At 48.5% G+C, this 24,939-nt stretch overlaps 2 protein-coding genes across 16 annotated transcripts in view; both read left to right on the plus strand.

The window, feature by feature from the left end:
* The window catches only part of LOC115517209 (protocadherin gamma-A6-like), a 107,223-nt gene extending 95,197 nt beyond the window's left edge, over positions 1–12,026 (plus strand). The window contains 1 exon segment of the mRNA XM_030320330.1: positions 11,981–12,026. The gene's annotated coding sequence lies outside the window, so the exon portion shown is untranslated.
* LOC115517050 (protocadherin gamma-C4) overlaps positions 1–24,939 on the plus strand; it is a 137,622-nt gene that overhangs the window by 109,584 nt on the left and 3,099 nt on the right. For 11 of the 15 annotated variants that reach the window (XM_030320228.1, XM_030320268.1, XM_032593066.1 and 8 more), the window contains exons 2-3: positions 11,981–12,039; positions 20,378–20,466. In XM_030320228.1, the coding sequence (XP_030176088.1) occupies positions 11,981–12,039; positions 20,378–20,466 (148 nt within the window). Of the gene's footprint in view, positions 1–2,145; positions 4,933–6,391; positions 8,992–11,709; positions 11,775–11,980; positions 12,040–20,377; positions 20,467–24,939 lie in introns of those variants that run through there. The other 4 variants (XM_030320219.2, XM_030320216.1, XM_030320283.2 and 1 more) reach the window with 4 other exon arrangements.

The following is a 24,939-nucleotide window of genomic DNA, read 5'->3' on the forward strand; positions in this document are numbered from 1 at the left end:
TTCAACGTTTATTTATTTTTGGGACAGAGACAGAGCATGAACGGGGGAGGGGCAGAGAGAGAGGGAGACACAGAATCGGAAACAGGCTCCAGGCTCTGAGCCATCAACCCAGAGCCTGACGAGGGGCTCGAACTCCCGGACCGCGAGATCGTGACCTGGCTGAAGTCGGACGCTTAACCGACTGCGCCACCCAGGCGCCCCTTGTTTTCAGTTTTTAAGAGACTCTTATGTTTTGGCTCCCTCCCTCTCTAACCTCTTTTTTTTCCCTCTTCCTCTCCCCCATGGTCTTCTGTTAAGTTTCTCAGTAAGTAGTAGTTTATTAAATAGTAAAGGGAAAAGGGAGGCAGGAAGGGCCTTTGCAGGAAATTTCATGCATATGGATAATGATACTTAATTATTGCTGAACCTTAAAGTATGTTTGTTTAACAGTCTTGGCAAGAGATAAAGTGAAGCAAGTAGGCAGGAGTTAGATCTTGAGTTACTTTTAGGCTTCGTTCTGTATTCATGATAGTCACTGCAGAACTTTAAACCCCTAGGTATGATGTCCTCAAGAGAGATTATCCTGGCACCCATAAGTAAAATAGATTGGGGATATTGCTACTGGAGACAAAGAGAACAGTTAGAAGCCTGTTAAAATATCTGAGGAGAAGATTGATAAATGCTTGAACCACCACAGTGGCAGTATAGGTGGAAGGTGTTGACTATAGTATAATCATCAGGACTTTTTAATTGACATGACTGAGGGAGTCAGGGAGAGAAATGAGTCAAGGATGGCTCTGCCTGTCCCTCCCCTGTTCTGATGGAGGTACTGGGTTGATGGTGGTATCATTCACTGTGATAGTGAATCCTGCCCAAAATACCTGGTAGGTCAGACTGATTTATACTTCCACCATTCCTATGAGAGGAGAGTTAGCTGTTTTTTGGTTAAAACACACACACACACACACACACACACACACACACACACACACACAAATTCAGATCCCTCTCTTTGAGACCAGAATGTAGGTTGTTGGCCTCAAGAGGATAGTCAAAAGGATATTCTTGAGGCTTAAGGGTTTGGAAAAATCTGGAGAGGGATTAGAACCCTGGGTTTTGCTCCCGGTTTTCACACCCAGTGGTAACCTAGGTGAGGCTTCAGATGAGTTAAGAAATCTTATGTTGACATCAGGCTGGACTTTTTCTCTTTGTGCTCTGGTGTGTTTGTCACTCAGATTATAGTTTGCAGGTAACTACAGTGTGAGATGATCTGTGTTTCTCAACTGTGTGTTTGTGTGTGTATGTTTAAGGTGGTAGCCAGGCTCCTGGGAGGGTCTAGATGAGGGTTGAAGAAGAGTGAGATAAAGTCTCCAGCTCCAAGAGGCCCCCAGGGGCCAAGTAAAAAGCTTGCTCTTTTGAAACTGTCTCTGTTGGTAATTAACAACAAATCAAGCATACCATGGTGTCAAATAAAGGGGATTTGTGGGCACAGTGCTATTAGTGGCTGATCTCAGTCATTCAAGGAAGCTATTAAATCTGTGAACATTAGCATTCTGCCAAGCAATGAGATCTAGTCCTTAGCGCCTCCCATACACACTGATTCTTTACTGATTTGGAACATCTCCCTCTCCTGACTCCCTCCACCTTGCTTCATCTCCTTCTATACTGTCCTGGAAATCAATGAATGGTAATTCAGTGTATCACTAGCTAGTGCCTGAATAAGAGAGATTTTGTGTCTGCTACACCTCCTGTTCCAAAAGAAACGTGCACTGCATAAATTTAATTGGTTACATTAATGTGTAAGTCTTGTCTGCAAAGAGATGGATATGTTTCTGAATAATCTGCAGAGGGGCAGAGTTTTGAATATATGGCACTGCTTCTAATTCGCTGTTGCTCCAATACAATCAGACTGAGGCATAAACTACCCATTTCAAATATTGGTGGATGACAACACTGGCTTGAACAAAGTGACCAGTCTCAAATGGCTACTCCTCTATGGGCTGCAGGTTGCTAGGGCTTTGGCTGTCTGTTTTCCCCGCCGAAAAGGGGCGGGGAAAGTTGATGTGTTTGGCGGAAAAAAAGAACATACATACATGTTGTTTGCCTCTCATTAGAGGTAATAAACCTACAGAAGGAAATGCTGTTGAGTGGGAGGAAGGCAAAAAGATAGGTTTTTTCTTTTGTTTTGTTTTTTGGGTTTTTTTTTTTTTTTTTTTTTTTTTTTTTTTGTCCTCCAATGCTGCGACGCATTAACCCTGCTGCTATTGGGATGTTCTCTGCTCAGCCTATTGGCTGAACCTAGGAGCTGCTGTCTGCCAATCGGGTGGTGGAAGGCAGACAAATCTACCCCGCCACCAGCAAAAACGGCCTGTAACCCTTGCGGTGCCGGCCCAGCCGCGCCAGAGCTGGCGCCACGAAGAGAGATAGGTGTCTCCAGCTGCTGTTGCCGTTTGGGGCGGGTCGGCTTCTTCTGCTTCCCAGGACCAGGTAGAGGACTAACGGGAAGCAGCAATGCTCCGCAAGGTGGGAAGCTGGGTAGAAATCTGCTGGGGGGCCACCCTTTTGTTCCTCATTTGCCACCTGGGTTACGTTTGTGGGCAGATCCGCTACCCGGTCCCAGAGGAGTCACAAGAAGGGACTTTTGTAGGGAATGTCGCCCAAGATTTCTTGCTAGATACAGAGACTCTGTCAGCTCGTAGGCTGCAGGTTGCTGGAGAGGTGAACCAAAGACACTTCCGTGTGGATTTGGACAGTGGAGCCCTGCTCATCAAGAATCCAATTGATCGAGAGGCACTGTGTGGACTCAGTGCCAGCTGCATCGTGCCCCTGGAGTTTGTAACTGAAGGGCCTTTGGAAATGTACCGAGCGGAGGTAGAGATTGTGGATGTGAATGATCACGCCCCCCGATTTCCTCGGCAGCAGCTAGACTTGGAAATTGGGGAGGCAGCTCCTCCAGGACAGCGTTTCCCCTTGGAAAAGGCTCAGGATGCAGATGTGGGGAGCAATTCTATCAGCAGCTATAGACTAAGCTCCAATGAACACTTTGCACTGGATGTCAAGAAGCGCAGCGACGGCAGCCTGGTCCCAGAGCTGCTCCTGGAGAAGCCTTTGGATCGAGAGAAGCAATCAGACTACCGCCTGGTGCTGACTGCTGTGGATGGAGGGAACCCCCCGAGATCTGGCACTGCAGAGCTCCGGGTATCAGTGCTGGACGTGAATGACAACGCCCCAGCCTTCCAGCAATCCAGCTACAGGATTAGTGTGTTGGAGAGTGCTCCTGCCGGCATGCTGCTCATCCAGCTCAATGCCTCTGACCCAGACCTGGGTCCCAGTGGTAACGTCACCTTTTCTTTCAGTGGTCACACCCCTGATCGTGTGAGAAACCTCTTTAGCCTTCACCCTACTACTGGAAAGCTTACCCTTCAGGGGCCCCTAGACTTTGAGAGTGAGAATTACTATGAATTTGATATTCGGGCTCGCGATGGGGGTTCTCCAGCCATGGAGCAACATTGCAGCCTTCGGGTGGATCTCCTAGATGTAAATGACAATGCCCCCCACATCACAGTGACCTCAGAGCTTGGGACTCTTCCAGAGAGCGCAGAACCTGGCACTGTAGTGGCACTCATCAGTGTGCAGGACCCTGACTCGGGGTCAAATGGAGACGTGAGCCTCCGTATTCCTGACCACTTGCCATTTGCCCTCAAGTCTGCCTTCAGGAACCAGTTCTCCTTGGTGACTTCTGGGCCCTTGGACCGAGAGGCCAAATCCAGCTATGACATCATGGTCACTGCTTCCGATGCTGGGAATCCTCCCCTGAGTACCCAGAGGAGTATTTTCCTCAATATTTCAGATGTGAATGATAACCCACCCTCTTTCTTCCAGAGGTCACATGAGGTGTTTGTTCCTGAGAACAATCGCCCAGGGGACCTGCTTTGTTCCCTTGCGGCCTCTGATCCAGACTCTGGCTTGAATGCACTCATCTCCTATTCTCTCCTGGAGCCCAGAAATCGAGATGTGTCAGCTTCTTCTTTCATCTCTCTGAACCCCCAAACAGGAGCTGTTCATGCTACTCGATCCTTTGACTATGAACAAACACAGACATTGCAATTTGAGGTGCAGGCCCGGGATCGGGGCAACCCACCTCTTAGTAGCACTGTGACAGTTCGTCTGTTTGTGCTGGACCTCAATGACAATGCCCCAGCTGTGCTGCGTCCTAGGGCCCGGCCTGGTTCTTTATGTCCGCAAGCTCTGCCTCCATCAGTTGGTGCTGGCCATCTAGTCACAAAGGTGACTGCTGTGGACTTGGATTCAGGTTACAATGCTTGGGTTTCCTATCAGCTCCTGGAGGCCCCAGACCCCAGCCTGTTTGCTGTCTCTCGCTATGCTGGGGAGGTTCGGACGGCAGTTCCAATCCCAGCTGATCTCCCACCACAGAAGCTGGTCATTGTAGTAAAGGATAGTGGTAGTCCACCACTCTCTACCTCTGTTACTCTACTGGTGTCCTTGGAGGAAGATACTCATCCAGTTGTCCCCGATCTTCGAGAATCTTCAGCTCCAAGGGAAGGAGAATCCCGCCTGACCCTCTATTTGGCTGTATCACTAGTGGCAATTTGCTTTGTCTCCTTTGGCTCATTCGTTGCACTACTGTCTAAGTGTTTGCGTGGGGCTGCCTGTGGAGTGACCTGCTTTCCTGCTGGCACCTGTGCCTGTCTCACCCGATCTCGAAGGAGGGAGGGGCTTCCTCCTTCCAATGGGATCCTGCGAATCCAGCTAGGGTCAGATGATCCTATCAAGTTTGTTGATGTGGGCGGCCACTCTCATGGCTGTACACCCTTGGCTTCTGCACCCACTCGGAGCGATAGCTTCATGATGGTGAAGTCACCCAGTGCACCTATGGCAGGGGAGCCTGTTCGCCCAAGCTGCCCACCCTCTGATCTTCTGTATGGGCTAGAGGTGAGACCTTTGCAGGCTCAGCCAGTGCTTGAGAGTTACTCTGATCCAAGCATATGGCTGGGTCATGTCCCTGGAACTGTTGGTCTCTCTGCAAGAGCCCATAGTGAGTGGTAACTATGTTGTAGATGGTGTGCTTTCGAAGTATTTTGTGAATAACCAGGAAGTTGTCACAGATTAGTACTTGAGGTGGATTATGTACCTGAAGGTAAGAAATGAAGGTAATGATCAAGAGCCAGGGTATTGTGGAAGCATGGTGCCAGAATGTGGGAGCATAGAAGGCTATCCTGTACAGGGGTAGGGTGTATCAGGCAGTCACCTAAACCCAAGAGGTTGCTTTCTCTTCCTGAATGAGGGGGGCAGGTTCTGGACTACCTTAACTCTAGGTTACCATTTCCCAATGAATCTAGGGTGACTGCTGTATTTGCCCCACAATATTAAGTACCTCCTAACCCACTATAGAGAGAACTCGCTGCTTGAAACAGCAGAGAGCACAAAGAGGGGAGAGCTGAAGGGGAAGTAGGGAGGCATCAGGATGCAAGCAGAGATCTTTTAGTCCAAGTCTTCAGGAATCCCATTCAGGTTCCCACTGAGATTTGAGCTAGATGCAAAAGAATTGGGGGCAGGGGAGCATTACTTCTTTGGGGGGGGGAAGCAACATGTGAGTAAAATCACTTCATGTCAGAAAACTGGTTTACAGCTGAGGAACTCAGAGGCAGCCACTCTGGAAGTCTTTAAGTAGACTTTTGAATTGGTGCAACCATAAATTCTAGAGACAACGCCTGGTTTCCACTCACTCTCCTGGGTGACCTGGATCAGTTCCAGGAATGTTCCCCCTACTAAAAGCTGTTATGCTCATTCCATAGCTCAAGTCGGGGATCTCATAAAAGCTGAATCCTGTGACCATCAGCTGACATTGAGATTCCTCAAAGCATTGATGGAGAGTCAGAGCAAGGCTTTACAGGATCCTAACAAAAGGTTTCTCTCACCTCAGCCATGTTTGGCAGAATGGCGTGGGGCGGGGGGGTTCACATGGGTTTGCCTCCCCTGGAAGGACAAAATTTTGTTGGTTTAACAAAGTAGTGGAAACTTCTAAAGTCCTGAGGGAAGTTGCTGGGACAGAACACTGAGAAGTTTTGTACCACTTTGTCTTCCCTGTTGAGAACCATCTGAGCTGTCAAACTTTGCTGCCAAGGGGGCTGAATCAACCTGCAGCATGAAATGAGTGGGGAGGTAGGAGGCTTCATTGACACAGATTTGCCTGTTCCTAAGGTTTCCAGGACTGAGGGGACTTCATAATTGGTTGAGAGCAGACAGACTTTTTGGCCAATCAGACTCAGAGCAGAGGTGGGGGATCTGCTCTTCCTGCCCACCTCTCCTCCTCCTGTTCCCCAGCTCCACTCAGATTCAGTTCCCCTCCCCCCCCACCCACCCCCGCCATTTGGTGACTAAGAAGAACTGCTGCAGGCAGACATACCTCGGAGCAGTTTTTAAGAGGCTGGAAGGAGACATAAGAGATTTCAGCTGCTACATTCCAAGACCTGGGTCTGCCTTGGAGACAGGACAGCACAGAGTCAGTGTCCAGGAAGGGACCTCTGGGTCATGGGGCCCAAGACACCCCCACAGCTCGCTGGGAAATGGCAAGTGCTGTGCATGTTGTCGTTGTGCTGCTGGGGCTGGGTGTCCGGGCAGCTTCGTTACTCAGTGGTGGAGGAGTCTGAGCCGGGGACGCTGGTGGGGAATGTTGCTCAGGATCTAGGCTTAAAGGTGACAGATCTGTTGAGCCGCCGACTGCGGTTGGGGTCTGAGGAGAATGGACACTTTTTTTCCCTGAGCTTGATGAGTGGTGCTCTGGTAGTGAATCAAAAGATTGACCGAGAGAGCCTATGTGGAGCCAGTACAAGCTGCCTGCTGCCAATACAGGTGGTGACTGAACACCCCCTGGAACTAATCCGCGTAGAGGTAGAGATCCTGGATCTCAATGACAACTCTCCTGGCTTTGCCACCTCTGAGCGAGAGATACGCATCTCAGAATCAGCTGCGCTTGGGGCCCGATTCCCACTGGATAGTGCCCAGGATCCGGACGTGGGCACCAATACTGTGAGCTTCTACACTCTAAGCCCCAGCAGCCATTTCTTTCTGAATGTGAAGACCCTAAAAGATGGGAAGCTATTCCCAGAGCTGGTGCTGGAGCAGCAGCTGGACCGTGAAGCCCAGGCAAGACATCAGCTGGTGCTTACTGCTGTGGATGGGGGTATCCCAGCCCGCTCAGGGACGACCCTTATCTCTGTCATTGTACTGGACATTAATGATAATGCTCCGACTTTCCAGTCCTCAGTTCTACGTGTGGGGCTCCCAGAAAATGCACCCATGGGTACACTGCTGCTCCGCCTCAATGCCACTGATCCGGACGAGGGCACCAATGGCCAACTAGACTATTCTTTTGGAGACCATACATCAGAAGTGGTGCGTAACATCTTTGGCCTAGACCCTAGCAGTGGAGCAATCCATGTGTTGGGTCCCATAGACTTTGAGGAGTCAAGTTTCTATGAAATTCACGCAAGAGCCCGTGACCAGGGACAGCCAGCTATGGAAGGCCACTGCATGATTCAGGTGGATGTGGAAGATGCCAATGACAACGCCCCAGAGGTACTGCTAGCCTCTCTGGTCAACCCTATCCTGGAGAGCACACCAGTGGGCACAGTAGTGGGCTTGTTTAATGTGCGGGACCGAGACTCAGGGAGAAATGGTGAAGTGAGCCTTGATATCTCCCCGGACCTGCCATTTCAGATTAAGCCTTCTGAGAACCACTACTCACTGCTAACCAGCCAGCCTTTGGACCGGGAGACCACATCCCACTATGTCATTGAGCTACTTGCTAGTGATGCAGGTTCACCTCCCCTGCATGCACATCTCACCATCCGGCTCAACATTTCAGATGTTAATGACAATGCACCCTACTTTTCTCAACAGCTCTATACTGCTTACATCCCTGAAAACCGGCCTCCAGGTTCCCTTCTTTGCACTGTGGCTGCCTCAGACCCAGACACTGGGGATAATGCCCATCTCACCTACTCCATTGTAGGGAATCAGATTCAGGGAGCCCCAGCTTCCTCCTTTGTATATGTCAACCCTGAGGATGGGCGGGTCTTTGCCCAGCGCACCTTTGACTACGAATTGTTGCAAATGATGCACATCATGGTGGGTGTGCGAGACTCTGGCTCTCCCCCATTGCACTCGAACACGTCTCTGCATGTGTTTGTCCTGGATCAGAATGATAATGCACCAGCGGTGCTGCACCCAAGACCCGGCTGGGAACTCTCAGTCCCCCAACGTCTCCCTCGCTCTGCTCCTCCTGGCTCCTTGGTCACCAAAGTGACAGCTGTGGATGCTGATGCTGGCCACAATGCATGGCTCTCCTATTCACTGTTGCCACAGTCTACAGCTCCAGGACTGTTCCTGGTGTCTGCACATACTGGGGAGGTGCGCACAGCCCGGGCCTTACGGGAGGATGACTCTAACACCCAGCAGGTTGTGGTCCTGGTGAGGGACAATGGTGACCCTTCTCTCTCCTCTACAGCCACAGTGTTGCTGGTTCTGGAGGATGAGGACCCTGAGGAAATGCCCAAATCCAGCGATTTCCTCACACTCCCTCCTGAGCGTTCAGACCTTACCCTTTACCTCATTGTGGCTCTTGCAGCCATCAGTCTCTTATCCTTAGTCACCTTCACCTTTCTGTCAGCTAAATGCCTTCGGGGGCACACAGATGAGGATGGGGGTGGGGGCCAGTGCTGCAGGCACCAGGACTCGCCCTCTCGGGACTTCTATAAGCAGTCCAGTCCCAATCTGCAGGTGAGCTCAGACGGCACACTCAAGTACATGGAGGTGACACTGCGGCCCACAGACTCACAGAGCCACTGCTACAGGACGTGCTTTTCACCAGCCTCGGATGGCAGTGACTTCACTTTTCTAAGGCCCCTCAGTGTCCAGCAGCCCTCAGCGCTGGTGCTGGAGCCTGATGCCTTCCCGTCCCGCTCTAATACGCTGCGGGAGCGGAGCCAGGTGAGGGGCTCAACACTGCCCAGGACAACCCCTGTGGCCTGCAATGGAGAAGCAGCCCATCCACAAAAGGGACTTTGAATTTATGTCCATTCCTCTCGGGAGGGGGTGGGGGTGTGGGAGTGGAGGATGGAGCTCAGTGTTGCCTGCACTCCACCTGATTGTTGGGACCATTTGGACTGATTGTGTGGAATGCCTGTGTGGGGATAGGACTCTGAGCACCAGGAGGTGGTGGTGATTATAGGTGAGGGGAAGTAAGACCAGTCCCTGCTGCCCTCACTCAGAAAAGGCTGGGGCCCAGCAGTCTTTATGGCTAGGGTTGGGGAGCAGAGGGTGGTCCTTGGTGGAGGCAGTCATGGATCTATGCCTGCATCCAGCCTCCTTGACTCCCAAGCCAGCCAGCTTGCTGTGCCAGTCTTTAAGTTTCCTCTTCCAGTCCCTTGATCTGTGACTTCACTGTTAATCTCAACCTTCCTTATTCCTCCGTCAAACAAATGCACCTGTAGACAGGATCATTGTACATCCAGGTTTCATGCATGTCCTCCTTGCAGAACACACCCACTGGCCACACGCAGCAACAGACTTGTCTCATCTCATCTGCGTGCTCACAGACACACACACGCACACACACCTGCACTTGGGCTTACACACACACACCACCTTTTACTGCCAGCGCTTGCTGCCAAGTTCACATGCACTGGCTGTTCCTGGGCCCCTCATAGCTTCCCAACCACCTGGCTGCTGGCCTCAGTGGTGCTCACTGCTGACTGATCACACCCTGGTGAGGATCCCATGGCACAGTTTCCCAGGGCCTGCAAGGACCCAGGAACCTTTTCCTGCTTCTACCTGGGACTAGATCAGGTCACCTCTGGGCAAGAGTTTTTAACTCTGGCGTGGGCCACCCCATAGTATTGGGGCTCCAGGCAGAGGGCAGCGGTGTGCCTCCAGCCCAGAAACCTCTGGGTCTGGCTGAGCTACCCTGTGGGCCAAGGGTAGGATAGGCAGCCTGGGACCTCAGTGACAGTCACTCCCTGTCCTATCACAGGAAGTGGGGACATGAAGCACCTGGACCCTGGACACTCAGAGATAGGCTTTTGGCTCCGTCGTGACCTTGATGTGGTTCCTGTGATCTAGGGTCAGGGCTTTGGGGGTGACCAAAGTATGTGAGACTCTGTCAATCCTTCTTTCAGCTGAGGGAAAGCCACAGCCTCTGCCAGATGCTGGGGTGCCCTCATCAGTGGGGAAACTATGATAGTAAAAAGGCACAAGTTTCCACAAACTCAGGAGCTTTTATTCAAAATATACTTATGCCCCACCCTGCACTTGATGAATCAGAATTAGAGTTTGAAACAATACCCCCATGTGATAGCTGATTGAAAGAGCCTTCCTGCACTACCTCCTTGGAGTACCATGTTCTTCACTTGTTCTTCCCAAGAATTTTGTTGGGTAGATACTAGCTTCCCCACCTTGTAACTGAATTTCACAGAGGTCAAGTGACATGCAAGTTCACTGGGTAAGTGGTAGAGAAAGATCTAACTTGGGTCTAATTCCAGAATTTGTGCTTTCACAAAGCTGGAAGATGGGAGGGCAGTTTGCATCTGCTTGGATGGGGCATCAATGGGATTCTTTCCCTTTTAGGGCTTTATATGTTAGAGAAAAGTCTTCTGGGGCTCCTTGTTCCTGAGTAGCCCTCACTGAACACACTTTGGACCCGCCATCTTTGTGTAAGTTGTGAGTTTTGCCCAGCAACTCTCCTCCAGTCTGTCATGGTTCTTGCATGATTCATGGTTCTTGCATGGATCATACATAGATTGTCCTGTATCTAAGAATACAGTGGCTGATGAGTAGGCATCCCATTGCCTTTCCCCAGGCTGGTGATCTGGACTGGTGCTGGTGACTTGTGTTGTACCTGGGATGCTAACTTTCTGAGTTCTGCTCATATCACTGACACCTGTGGGCCTTAGAGTGAGATACTTGACAGACTTGGGTCTGTCTTCTCCCCCGTGTAATCAGAGATGCTCACACTTCTCCTCTGCTTCTGGGAGTGAGAGTGAGAGTCTCTTATCAGCACAGCCCAGAAGGGGTAAGGAGATGGCTCTAGGAGTGCTCCATATGTGATGGGATAATACACCCTCTCGAAAGGGTGGAAGGGACTCAGGAGTGAAGTGGCCGGCCAAAGTCTCACACCTTCACCCAGGTGGGACATGGCTACAGATCAGCCCCTTAGGAGCCCTGGAGACTTAGCTGGCTCTCCTTAGAGGCTTTGGAGGCTGTGGGAGCTAGGTCTCTGCTGGGCTCCATCCCAGCAGTTTTCTCTGTCCCAGACAGAGCAGCCTTGTTCTCTCCTCCTTAGTCACAGCCATTGTCTGGCAGAGTTCTGGGGGTGAGGGGTGTCTTGGGGCTTGGATGCCCTGCAAAGGATCAGTCTGGCATGACTCCTAAGTTAATAATGTGTTTAGCTGTGGGAAGGTATTCTTGAGAGCCAAAGGCCTGGAGGAGGCGTCCCTCTGAATATATTACAGCACAACCTGGCGCAAAAAGGGTTACCCGGAGCAGCAGCCATCTTGCTGCAAGGATGCTTTTGTTCCCAGCTGAGGAGCTAAATAAATTCTTTCTAGAGGCTGGTGAAATTCTCATCTAAAATCTCCTCTGTCACTTTTGAGGGCCTTTTCTGCACCCCTCCCTCTGGTTCCACAGGAGACACTTTCAGCCCTTGAATCTCAGCTCCGAATTTCTGAGTCTGTGGGCAGGGAGGAATGGGCTATTTCTTCAGCAGAGGAATCTGGGTTTGCTCACTATGTTCAGATAGGTGTTATTTTCTCTCTGCCTCAGACCTCTGAGACCTGGGGTTCGGTTTGTCTTTGGAGATTAGTCTTTCCCTCCCTCCTCTTTCTCTGTGTCCATTCCCCTCTTTCCTTCCTTGCCCATCCCCAGACTGTGGTGACATTCTTTTTGTGAGTACTCAGCCCCTTTCCCTCTGTTTTCTCCACAGCAAGCCCCGCCCAACACGGACTGGCGATTCTCTCAGGCCCAGAGACCTGGCACCAGCGGGTAGGTGACTGCTTCTCCAGCCCACCCTCTTCTCTGCGGCATTTTCTCAGTGATGACGTGGGAGGAGGTGGGGGAGGGCTCAGCATTTGCTACAAATGGCTTCTTCCCTCAGTTCCGGATTTCAGGGAGGCTTTGGTGTATTGGGGGCTGGTACACAGAGCCCAGAAGGAAAAGGCTTCTACTCTATTTTGAAAGCTCATTTCACACCTCAGCCCCTCCCTTCTCACCAGGTGAATCTTTTCCTATCTCCTGGTCCTGAGGTGGTCTCTGGGTGGAACCCATCTAATTCCTAAGTCCCCCTGTTCCAGGTTGGGCTGGGGTTCAGGCAGAGAACCAGGGGACAGGAGACGGGGGAGGCACAGCCGGCAGTCAGAACCTCCTCCAGAGTCCACGGGGAAGAGCCCAGGAGGGGAGGTGAGTCAGCTGTTGGAAGTGGAGACTGCACTGCTGGAGGCTGGGCTGAGGAGGGAGCTCCTGGGACAGGTCTCTTCCCGCCCCACTCCAGGCTGCCTAGGTCCTGAAACTGGTCCTGCCCTCTCTACCTGCAGGCCTTTTTGTCTGCCACTCTTTCTTACTGCTTTGGCCTTCCCTCAGTCTCTTATCTCAGTTTGTGGTCTTTGCCTCTCACTCTCTTTCTGTCTCTTAGTTTCTGTCTTTATTGCTGCATCTTGGTCCCTGCCGTTTGTGTCTACTTGCCCTGATCTGTGCCTTGCACTGCACCTGCCATGCTGGGTGCTCAATAAATGTGGAATTAATGAATAAATATGACTCTTCCTTAGTCTCAGTCTCTGTTTCTTTTCTGTCTGTTTCTGCCTCCCAGTCTCTTTCCTTGAACGCTTTTCTTTTCCTCTTTCCTAGTGTCCTCATGTTCCTCTGTCTCTAGTCTCTTGGTTTCTCAACCTCTTGATATTTCTGCTTTCCTCTTTGTTCTCAGCCTATGTCTTTTTCCTTGTCTTTGTGTGTGTCTGTTTCTGTATCTCTAAGTGTGTAGTCTGTGTCTGCATTGCTGAATCTCTTCCTGTTACTCTTTGTTTCTCTCTGTTTCCCTTTTATCCTGTCTCCTACTCTTTGTCTCTGTCTCTCATTTTTTTGTACTTGTGGGCAAGCCAGCACACACATCCCCTCACCTCCCGCCCACAACTCTCTCCCTGCCCCTGTCCCTCACATACAGAGTCTTTGATCAGTGCTCACCACCACATATTCCTCTATCCAGGCTATCCCAGCTGTTCATTTCAGTTGAGTATGAATTCCTGCTGAGACAGGAACCTCCTGCGGGTGGTGGGGAAGGAAAAAGCAGAAAGATCTTTAGTTGGTCTGAGGGAAGTGGGGTGGGCTTTGGGCCAGTTCTCCCTGTTAGAAGTCAGGAGCCTAGAGGAGTCCAAGGAACCCAGGAGAGAGAGAGGGCAGAGCTTAGGTCACCTTCCTCTGCCTCCTTGATGGTCAGGCACTTGCTGCCCACATTTTCCCACATGTTATAGTTGGTGAGTGTTAACTGCCACAAGAATCCAGGAGACCTCAGCACATGCCAGGGAGGTAGAGACTCCACCTCCTTGGCATGTGCAGTCCTGCACATGTATCAGGAACTCAAGATGCTTCCTAGAAGGCCTTTAGAAGGCAGAAAAACAGTTGGTTTGGACTGTCTTTGCCCCTCCCTTGACCCCATCTGTCTCCTTTTAATCCAGTGGCCTTGCCAGCCTTTCTGTATAGCTTATCCATTAGGTCATTCATATGTTTATTCATGTATTCATTCATGCATCACCTACTTATTGGGCAGCTACTATGAACCAGGCCATGTTCTAAACATTGTCCTGTAAGAATGAACAAGCAGACATGATCTTTGAGCTCATAGACTTCCAGGATAGCAGGTGAGACAACAAATTGACAACAAATTGCCCTAAAAAATGTCTAGTTAGAAATCATAGCAAGTTCTCAGAAAAAGAGGGTCATATGAGTGTAATCGTGGGGGGAAGGGTAGAGAAAGCCTCCAAGAAGAAGTGACATTTGAGCTGAGGTGATGAGAGGTACTGGGCAAATTGTGTCCCCTTTACCCACCTCTGCTGCAGACTGTATATGGCCCTGAAGCAGAATTCAGTGCTGAACATAGAAGTCCCACAGATTGCTTCTGTTGTCCCCTCTGGGTTGAGCACCGTACCCCTGCCTCAAGTCCTTTGTCATCAAATGAAAGACTTGGTGGCCTGAAATGTAGGAGCTCTTGGGGAGATGTAAGGGAAGATTCCCTTCCTTAGTTAAGTTGAGGGGGATGGACAAACATTTCTGATGTAGTTCCAAAATGGCCCAGGTGAAATAAACATTAAGGGCCCAATCCAACAACTATACCTTTTCTCCTTCATTTATTCCATAGTTAGTAAGCACCTACTATAGGCCAGGTGGTGTTTTAGGGGTAGGAGATGACAAAATAGGCCTGCTCCCTGCCCACAAGGAGTTTACCATGCGTTGAATAAAGCAAATATTAACTAAATACCAAAGTAAATGTAAGATCACAGCTATTGTAAGTGCTATAAAGTGCACTACCTGGTGGTGAGGGCCTACAGTAGGGATTTGCCCTGGTAAGGGAGCAAGAGGACCTCTAGGAGGAAAGGAGATTGTGCTGAAATCTGAAGGGTTTCAAATTAACCAGCTCAAGGAGAGAGGGAAGAGCCTCCACACAGGCCTTGTGGTAAGGCCTCTCAAGATCAACAGACTGACAGGGTACTTTGTCTTTGCTGCTGTTATGATGAGTAAATCTGAGTGGAAGGATGAAGAAAGGAGATTTATCTAGTCCAACTCTGGCTCCAGCCCTCCATTGCTTCTCTGCTCCACTCCCCTCCACTGCACCATCTTGGCTACTGGCACACCATGTTCACAGCAGGGTTAGTGTTGAGGTGAACCTAGTTCAAGTTCAAGTCAGCATTGGGTCACATTGCCCAGACAAAAGGGGGAAAGACATGTTCTGAAGTCCCTGCCTGCCAGGTGCTCCTCCTTCCAGCCACTGTCCTGTCTCGAGTCATCTTTTTGGCTTCTTATCTCAACAGCTGTTATCTCAAGCTCTGAACCCAGCAAGCCACTTGTCCCTTCTCACACAGTAACACAGGCTCCACCCTGCAGCTGTTCCCAGTCTCTGCACAGTGAGAGTCTCCATTTAGCTTGTCCTGGTCTCCACTCTGTTCTCCTTTGATGGCTCCACACTACCCTTCCATCCCCCTCCTCTGAGAAACACTATCCCTGCTCTCCCTCAGTTGAGGCAGCCATTCAGCAGACAAATAGCAACTTAGTTTTGGGTTTTTTTTTTTTTTTTTTTTGCTTATAAAATAATACATGCTCATTGTAGAAGCATGGGGAAATAGAGAAAAATTTTTAAAAGAAAAAGGACTCAAATTTCACAACCCAGAGAAACCCACATTAAAATTTTTTGAATATGAAATTTTCAAATTTGTACAAAAGCAGAACGGTATAATGAACCTCTCTGATCCCACCGTCCAGCTTCACCTAATGCCTTACGTTGTTTCACTTCAGTCTCCACCCTGTTTCCCCCTTGAATTACTGTGAAACAAATCTCAGCCATCATATAATGTCATCTGACTCTTCACGGTCTTAGACAATTCTTTTACATACAGAAGCATTAACAATAATATCAATAAACTAATAATATGTTAATACTAAGTAATATAATATTAATAAACTAGTATCATCAAATATCTAGTCTGTATTGACACTTCCTGTTATGTGTCTCTCTCTGGTAATTCATTTGCACACTTATCCAAATTAAGACCCACATTTTGTATTTGAGTGTTTCAAATCTCTTAAGCTCTTTAATATTTTCACATGTGTATTATATTATTTTCTTAATGTTTGTTTATTTTGAGAGAGCACGAGTGTGAGTTGGAGCAGGGCAGAGAGAGAGCTGGAACAGAAGATCCACCTGCATCTGTTCTCTTTGCAGTATATCACAATTTTCCCATGTCAGTAAAAAAAAAAAACAAAAAACAAAAAACAAATTCAAAGTTAATTGTTGCATAACAGCCCCTTATATGGACATATAATGTATATTTTAAAAGGCTGACAGGCTTTTACTACCTTAAAAAAATTCATACATGTTTATATTTTAACATAGTTAAATCCAGGCTGTTGTTAGAGGTGACTTTCCCAGACTTTTCTTTTTTTTTGATCATGCTACAGGGAGCATTTTTCCATAGCCCATCTTCTGGGATGTTCCCTCACACACCCATCCAGTGCACCAGAATACAAACTCCTTACGGCAAAACTCTGTCTATCAGCTTTTATATCTCAGGGTTTACCATAGTCACTGACACATAGTGGATGCTTGGAAAATGGTGAATTAGAGATAGTCAATCCCCTCTACTTTTATTGTTCAACCTCTCCTAAATCCTGGAAGAGTCTCCTATCCCCACTGCTGCCTCTCTGCTGAAGTCCACTGTGGTGTCATGTATAAGAACATAGGCTTCAGATTCACATTAGGCCTCTTTCAGGACGTAGCTCTGCCAGTTATTGGCTGTGAGAATTTGGGAGTCTCTTAACCTCTCTGAGCCCTGGATTCATCTACTGAAAAATAGGGATAATCATAATAACACTTACCTGCAGGTGGTTCTGAGGCTTAATTTGGCTATACACACACACACACACACACACACACACACACACACACACACATAGGAAGAACATAAATATATTCTCTTCCAGAGAATATGAAGCTCTCAGCAAATTGTTCAGAAAGAAGTCAAAGATCTGGCAACCTGCCCATCCGTTTAGCCTGCAGCCTTCAACCATTGCCCAAGAATCCTCCTTATAGGCCAGCCCATTATGGTTCCAGGCCTACCCCTCCACTCACCTCTGTTCCCTCAGCACCACTTCCCAGTCTCCACTGGGCATCCCCCTAACCAGGTATCTGACCCTCTTGTCTCCCCTGGAGCCCTTCTCTCTGCTTCCCCTCCGTGACAACTGTTCTCCCCACTCTATCCCAGTTAGGCTTCTCCTCTAGGCATGAGCCCATCTGCCTGAGGCCTCTGCCTTCCAGCACGTCCAGTGACAGCAGGACTGCAAGTAAAGACCCCTGGATTCCCACGGAGACAGAGGTGGCTGAGGCCGCAGCACTGGGCTCCTGTCCTCCTAGAGGGACCCTTCACCCTTAGTCCTCTCCCAGGAGCAAAAGCAGTCTTTAAATTCTTAAATCCAATCATGACACCCCCCCTCCCTTTAAACACCTCAGTGACTTCTCAGAGCTCTTAGGATGAGACCAAAGTTTTTAGTGTCCATTTTACAACCTCAGCCCCTGACACCACCTCCCCTTGGGATAGCCACACTGGCTGCCCTTAGTCCACTGAACTGGCCAAGCATTTCCCAGCCTCAGAGGCTTGGGGCACGTTCCTCACTCTGCCTGGAAAGCTCTCTCCCACAACACTGCTTTCTCCTAGATACTTCATTTTACTTCTCAACATTTTACTTTGAGATGTTCAAGCTTGTCAAAAAGTTCACTTGTCGAAATAGTGTGATGAACTCAGACATACTGTTTTTACCTAGATTAATCAGTTGTTTGTATTTTGCATTTTTTTCTCTCTCTCTCTCTCTCTCTTTCCACACACATACTACACTTTTTTTTTCTGAATATTTGAGAGTTGCAGACATTGTAGTGTTTGAAAAACTTTAGTATACACCTCCTAATAACAGTAACATTCTCATACAAACCATACAAGAATGATCACGTTTGGGAAATTTAACAGTAGTGTAATAACATATAGTCCACTGGCAGATTTTCATAAATGTTCTTCAAATGTCCTTTTAATTTGTTTGGTATTTTTTTTTTAAAGCAAGCTCTATACCCAATGTGGGGCTTGAACTCATGATCCTAATATCAAGAGTTGCATGGTCTACCAACTGAGCCAGTCAGGCACCCCTGATGGTTTTTTTTTTTTTTTTTTTTTTCAATTTGGGATTCAATCAAGGAGCATGAATTACCTTTGCTTGCCCTATTGCTTTCGTCTCCTTTAATGTAGAACAGTCTCCTTACTTTTTTGTCTGTCTGTTTTAATGACATGGACATTTTTTAGAGTCCAAGCCAGTTGTCTTTTAAAATGTCCCACAATTTCTGTTTTTGAGGGAAGGAAGAGCCACCCTGACACACACACCATTAGGTGACCCTTGGCACTTGGCTCCTGGGTAGCTCAGTTGGTTGAGCATCTGACTTCAACTCAGGTCATGAACTCATGGTGTCAGCACCAAACCCGCTTTGAATCCTCTGTCCCCCTCTATCTATCTGTCCCTCTCTCCCTCTGTCTCAAAAATAAACACAAATAAATAAAATGTCCCATGATCTGGATTTGCTTATCATTTTCTCACAGTGAAATCAGGTTAACAACCATTTTGGTAGGAATACTGACTGGGTGACATTGTACACCTCCATTACGTCAGGAATCATTTCATGTCATTTTGTTCAGCTATCAGGGATACTCACTTTGTTCACTTAGTTAAAGTGGTATCTTCAGATCTCTCCATTACAAATATATTTTATTTTATTTTTTTAATTTTTTTTTCAACGTTTATTTATTTTTGGGACAGAGAGAGACAGAGCATGAACGGGGGAGGGGCAGAGAGAGAGGGAGACACAGAATCAGAAACAGGCTCCAGGCTCTGAGCCATCAGCCCAGAGCCCGACGCGGGGCTCGAACTCACGGACCGCGAGATCGTGACCTGGTTGAAGTCGGACGCTTAACCGACTGCGCCACCCAGGCGCCCCATTACAAATATATTTTAAAATATTTGTGATTAATAAGTACTCTGTGCATGATATTTGAGACTGTGCAGCAACCTTTCGGTTTTAATATTTTAATATTCACCAGTGATTGGTGGTTACGAGGTGGTGATTTTCTGTCATTCCTCCTACCTTTGTTTAGATGGAATTGTCCTACAGATTACCTGGAAATTTATTAGATGTGAATTCCCTGTCTTCTAATTTCCCTTTTCCTCAGGGAAGCTTGGACTGATTGAGCTCCCTAGCCCTTACTAAATCAAGACTCCCTTATACACCCTGCTCTTTGCCCCCATGGCACTTGTCACAGTTACCATTAAATAATTGTGTGATTATTTAATGTCAGCCTCTCAGTATATAGAACATGAGCATCACAGAGACTATGTCAGTCACGTTCACAACTATAACCCCAGTATCTTGCCCAGTGTCTGGCACACAGTAATTGGTCAGTAAATGTTGGTTGAATAAATGGACACAGAATTCCAACTGTTGTCACTCTGAGAGAGAAATGAGGCTCCTACTTTCCCTTCAACCCTAACTGTCTGATGTGAGGGTGTAGAGGACACATAGAGCAGCTGCACTCTGGCCAAGCCTTAGACTAAGTCCACCTACCTGAGGATGGAGAATCCCAGATCAGGGGAAACCATAAGCAGGGACAGAACTTGGAAAAATTGTAAAGCATTTCTTGGCTGTGCTCACCCACCATGACAGAATACACCAACATGATCATGCTCTTGCTCTCTCTGTCTCCGTCTCAAGCTTCCAAGGCCTGCCCTGCAGCCCTTACCCTGGTGCCAGATCCTTCCCTATGGTAACCTCACTCTCTTCGTGCGTTTTCCCCCCATTCATTCAAGCAAGAAATACTTATTGAGGAACTTTGGTGTTCCAGGTGGTGCCAAGGGTCACCTAATGGTGTGTGTGTCAGGGTGGCTCTTCCTTCCCTCAAAAACAGAAATAATATGATATTTCAGAATTCCAAAAAACATGGAAATACTGTGGGAAAAATCTGAGTTGAGCTGGAATTTCTTCAGGTCATTTATAAGTTAGTGTTTTTAACAATCATCAATCACTTCGTGTTTTTCTCAATGCTTAGAGTGTCCAAAGGTTTTAATTAGGTGCTTCAGCAGGAGGGGCGCAGACACCATCTTCTACAGACAGTGTAGACAGGTATAGCAGCAGGAGCCATGCGACCTGAGCTGCCTGGGGGAGGCACCTGGGCTGGGCTGGGGGGAGTTGCTTAGAAATCCCTCTGACAAATTTTATTCATCTTAGCAAGGTAGAAGTTGGGAACTGGCAGTCTAGGGAACACCAGATTTGCTGTGAGAGGGAGCTTGAGGAATTAGGGAAGTGCCTCAGAAAAGGTTTGATTTCTATAGATGGTGCAAGGCAAGCAAGTATGCTAGGCAAAGGGATTTTTTCAAAGTATTTGCAAACATTATATGTTATAATCCTACAGGCCATCTTTGGGCATGGGATGGAGATATAGGTTACTAGATCTGGGAGCTCTAGGAGAGGACGGGAGAGGCGTGAGCTAGGCTGGCCTGGGAGACTGTATTCACCATCCCACTCTCTCCTCAGCTCCCAAAATGGCGATGAAACCGGCACTTGGCCCAACAACCAGTTTGACACAGAGATGCTTCAAGCCATGATCTTGGCCTCTGCCAGTGGTAAGTTGTGCCACTGTGTGTGTGGGGATGGGGGACCTGGGGTTCTGGGGGGAATCCCACAGCCATCTGCCTTAAGACTGGCTATCAACCTGCATGGTTTCTCTGGATCTTTCTCGGAGTCCCTGAGAGGACTCATAATTCCTGGACAAAAACCCAGGTTGAGAAACAGGTTAAGACTTCCTGGGATGCCTAGAAAAGAGTGAGAAAGGAAAGATTTATTGAGGGAATAGAGGGAGTGACGTTAAGAGTCCAGCTCCAGAATGGGACCACATGGGTCGGATCCTACTTCTGTCATTTATTATCTTTGTGAATTTGATCATTTTGCTTAATCTCGATAAATCTCAGCTTCTTAAGCCAATAAAATGGAGACAGTGGCCTCAAAGGGTTGTTGTGAGGATTAAATGAGATGATAACACAAAGCACAAAGTACTGGACCTGTGACGTACAGGCCCTTCCCTCCATGGTTGTGGGCGTGGATACTCCCAGCACAGAGAACACATTTGGATATGTGAGACCCCTTCCCTTTGTTGTTGCCCCACCTCCAGAGCAGGATTTTGATTTTCCTAGAAGGCTAACAGAACTTCACATGCAACAGAGATTCAGCCAATGGTTTTTGTCCCTGAACAGTCAGAAGGGTCCTGAGTAGGGCAAACAGAAAAACAGAATGATGTTAGTACTTGGGAGCACAAGCTTTGGAGGCAGACTAACCTGGACTCAAATCTCAGCACCCACACTTAGCCATGAGTCCTCAAGGAAGGTGCTAAGCCCCTCTGGGCTTCACTTTCAGTGACTATCACATGAGAACTAGAACAGATCTTGCTGGTGTTGTGAGGGCCCAATGCAAGGCCTTAGCATGGGGATGACAGAGTAAGGCACAATAGGTAGTGGCCAAAATTGATTACCTCTTATCTTGTTCGACCCATAAAAGGCAGATTGGAGAATAATTCCTGTTCATAAGGACTAGTTTTAGGAGCAGCACATCTTGGGCTTCCTATGAAAGCTATCAGGGCGTTAGACCCTGGGCTTACTTAGTGCAGTGAAATCCTCTGTCTGGCCTGCAGCACGTGTGGAGGGCTGGGAGAGAACCCAGTAAAATCAGAACAATAATTTTCAAATCATACCTATGTTCTTTCCTGGGTGCATGCTAGGCCTCACATCAATTCATCCTCTTAACCAGCTCTGCAAAGCAGGTCTGTGATTACTTACATCTGACAGATGAGAAAACTGAGAAATCCCTTGCTCCAAGGTCCCCATTTTGAGATGCAGATTGGGGATTCTAACCCAGTCTGACTCTCAAGTTCATGCCTTTGCTTTTGCAGCGACCATGTCTGCCTTTAGATGCAGCCTACATTTCCCTTTTAGCTGAATAGGTGTACAGGCTAACCTCCTCTTACTGTCTTGCGTTATTCTCCCAGACTAGAGGTGCCAGATAAAACACAGGAAGCTTGGTTAATTTTAACTTCATGTGAACAACAAATAATATTTTAGCATAAGTAGGTCCCAAACATGAGTATTGGGACATACTATATTAAAAAAGAAAAAAACCTGCTCATTGTTTATCTCAAGTTCAGATTTAATTGGGAGTATTCTGCATTTTATTTGTTAAATTGGGCATGCCTCTCCCAGATGTCTGTGAGGTTAAGTGAAGCCAGGCCCGTGGTAGTTCACGTGAAGGGGGAGAGGAAGGAGAAAGTGAAGAGGGCAGCAAGCCTTCCGGGACAGAACTGGCCCAGGTCTGGGGTGGGCAGGGGATTGTACTTCTGGAGGGGCCAGATACTGAGTATGAAAGAGGCAGGTGGGTGGCTCTAGGAGATACCAAGTCAGGTTCTTGAGGGAAGTAGACAGACAGGTATATTTAACTGTTGTGGGTTTTAGCATTACATGCAGGAAGGAGGCTTTTGGCCTAAATCCAGATTTAAGAAACAGAAATGGAATCAGTATTTATGGCCTAAAACCCCCCAGGGTCCCCTCCCTTGTCAGGGCTCCACCCCTCTGGCCCACACAGCATCTGACCTGAGTGTAGGCTAGGGCCTTGGGGAATGGATCCAGAGGGTTGAAGTGGCAGGGTCAGGCTCTACTCCCACTTTCACACCCGCTTCTCTGCCCTGAAGCCAGAGAGGTTCCTGGAGTCCAGCCCAGCCTGGCTAAGGGGCTGCTGAGGGGAAGTAAGTAAGAAGGAAAGTAAGTACACTTGGGAGGCACTTTAAATAAACACTTGGGGGGAAGTGTGTTCTCAAGGAGGTTCTGATTTGCGGTTCAACTGACTCTGGATTAGCTTGACCAGGCCTCCCTGTCTGGAGGTGCTGTCTCAGCCCTGAGCTGGGGTGGGAAGGGAGGCTGTGAGGCCAGGAGCTGGAGAGGAGGCCAGTGACCTTTGCCCTTTAGGCCAGAGTTTGCCTAGGTTCTTTCTTAATGCCTTTTTTTTTTTCCTAAGATTTAATTTTTTAATTTTTAATTTTTATTATTTTTGTTTTTTAAATATTTATTTATTTTGAGAGAGAGAGCATGAGTAGGGGAGAGGCAGAGAGAGAGGGAAAGAGGGAGAGAGAGAGAATCCCCAGCAGGCTCCACACTGTCAGCACAGAGCCCCACATGGGGCTTTATTCCACAAACCGTGAGATCTTGACCTAAGGTGAAATTAAGAGTTCAGCTGAGCCACCATCAGGTGTTCCAGATTTTATTTTTAAGTAATCTCTACACCCAACGTGGAGCTCGGACTCATAACCCTGAGATCAAGAGTTTCATGCTCTACTGACTGAGCCAGCCAGCCAGTCACCCCTTTCTGGCTGCTTTTTAAAGAATGTTTCTCTATAGAATGGAAAAGATCTTGGTCCCTGCTCACTGTGTGCTGGGGGGAGGTAGAAGGAGGGACCGATGAAGAATTGATTCTACAGAAGGTCAGAGGCTGCAATCCACCATCTCCCCCCTCAGACTTACAGATGGGGAAATGGAGGCCTGAGTTGTGCAGGGCCTCTGCCAGGGTCACCCAGCTTTCTTAGTGACAGCGCTAAACAGAAGGAACTCTAGTGTCAGCCTTTTTCTGTTAGGCCCTGGATTTGCACATCTTCTCTCTCCTGGTCCAGCCCAACCTCAAAGTCCCCCACAGAGCCTGGGCCAGCATCAGGCCTGTGCTTCTGGTGGGAGGTGGCAAGAACTGGCTTTGTCATTTCCACCTCCTTGGGGTGCTCCTTAGAGATCTGGGATGCCGGTGGGATGTGGGTGGGCTTTGCCTCCAGTTACCAAGTCAAGCCCTTTGTGCCCTTCTGTTTCTACCTCCCTTCTCCCTGGTTCTCCCCATTTCTGCGTGCACACACATGCGTGTGCGTGCGTGTGCGTGTGTGTGTGTGTGTTATGTGTATGTATGTATGTGTGTGTCCCCCTCTCTCTTCCTCTCTGGCGCCTCTGAAGTCTCCCCTTTAGCCCCTAAATCACTCTGGAATCCTAGCTCTTTGAAGCAGAATCTAGGCCCCTTCCCCCACCCCTTCATTCCCAGGCTGGAAGAGGGTATGCTGAAGGGGAGGGTGAGCTTGGCTCCATCCTGGAGTTAATTAGGGAAAACGTTGAAAAAGTCAATGGAATGAAAGGGCTGGGGGAGGGGAGCAGTCTGGGGAAAGAGAGAAGGAAGTGGGCAGCTGCTCCCTCCCACCCAGCCTTTCACACACCCCCCAAAGCCCTCAAATCCTGGGATTTGGGACTTGAAATGGAGACTGTAGAAACCCGAGCATTGGAGTGAGGAGGCAGAAAGACCCAAGGCTTTTCTATCTGTTCCCTTCTCCTGTGCCCTTCCCCCCTCTTGTGCTGGTTTTTAAAATAGTTCCTGTCTATTTCTCAATCCCTGGTTAGTGTCCCAGGATTAGTCAGCCTCTCCGGCTTTAGTCACCCTCTCTACCCACTCCCAGGGTCTAGCTTAGAGTAAAGGGAGGCTGGGAGGAGAACTCTTGTCAGCTGGGCTGGGTCTTGGCTGGGAATTCCAGGGGCTTTAACCTTCCCACTGCCAGAGGACTCCAGCAGGAGCCCTTGGGAACTCAGGCTGAGTCGGGGAAATTCCTGGTTTTCCTTGCTGCACCCAGGGAGCATGTAGAGTAGAAGTAACAACACACACTATATGGTGGTGATGATGTGAGCGCTGCACCCAACACTGAGTGAGCCCTTACCAAGTGCCTGTGGACTCATGAAGCACTGTCTCATTTGAGCCTCACAAAAACCCAATGGGATAAGTGATCCTGTGCTTTTCTACCTTCAGTGTGCCTAAAAATCACTTGGAAATCTTGTTAAAATGCAGATTCCAAGTCTCCATTTCTAACAAGCTCTCAGGGTGATGCTAAGCTAGAGCCAGAATACTTCTCTAGACCCCGTTTCTTCTTGTATACAGTAGGAAGTTGGGCTTGGGGTGTTCTCTGATGTTCCATAGCTCTGATACTGTGAACCTCTGTCTACCTTGTACCTAAGATACCTGGTTGCAGAGAATGGGCC

Source organism: Lynx canadensis, chromosome A1 (assembly GCF_007474595.2).
Source record: "Lynx canadensis isolate LIC74 chromosome A1, mLynCan4.pri.v2, whole genome shotgun sequence".
NCBI classification, from domain to species: Eukaryota; Metazoa; Chordata; class Mammalia; order Carnivora; family Felidae; genus Lynx; species Lynx canadensis.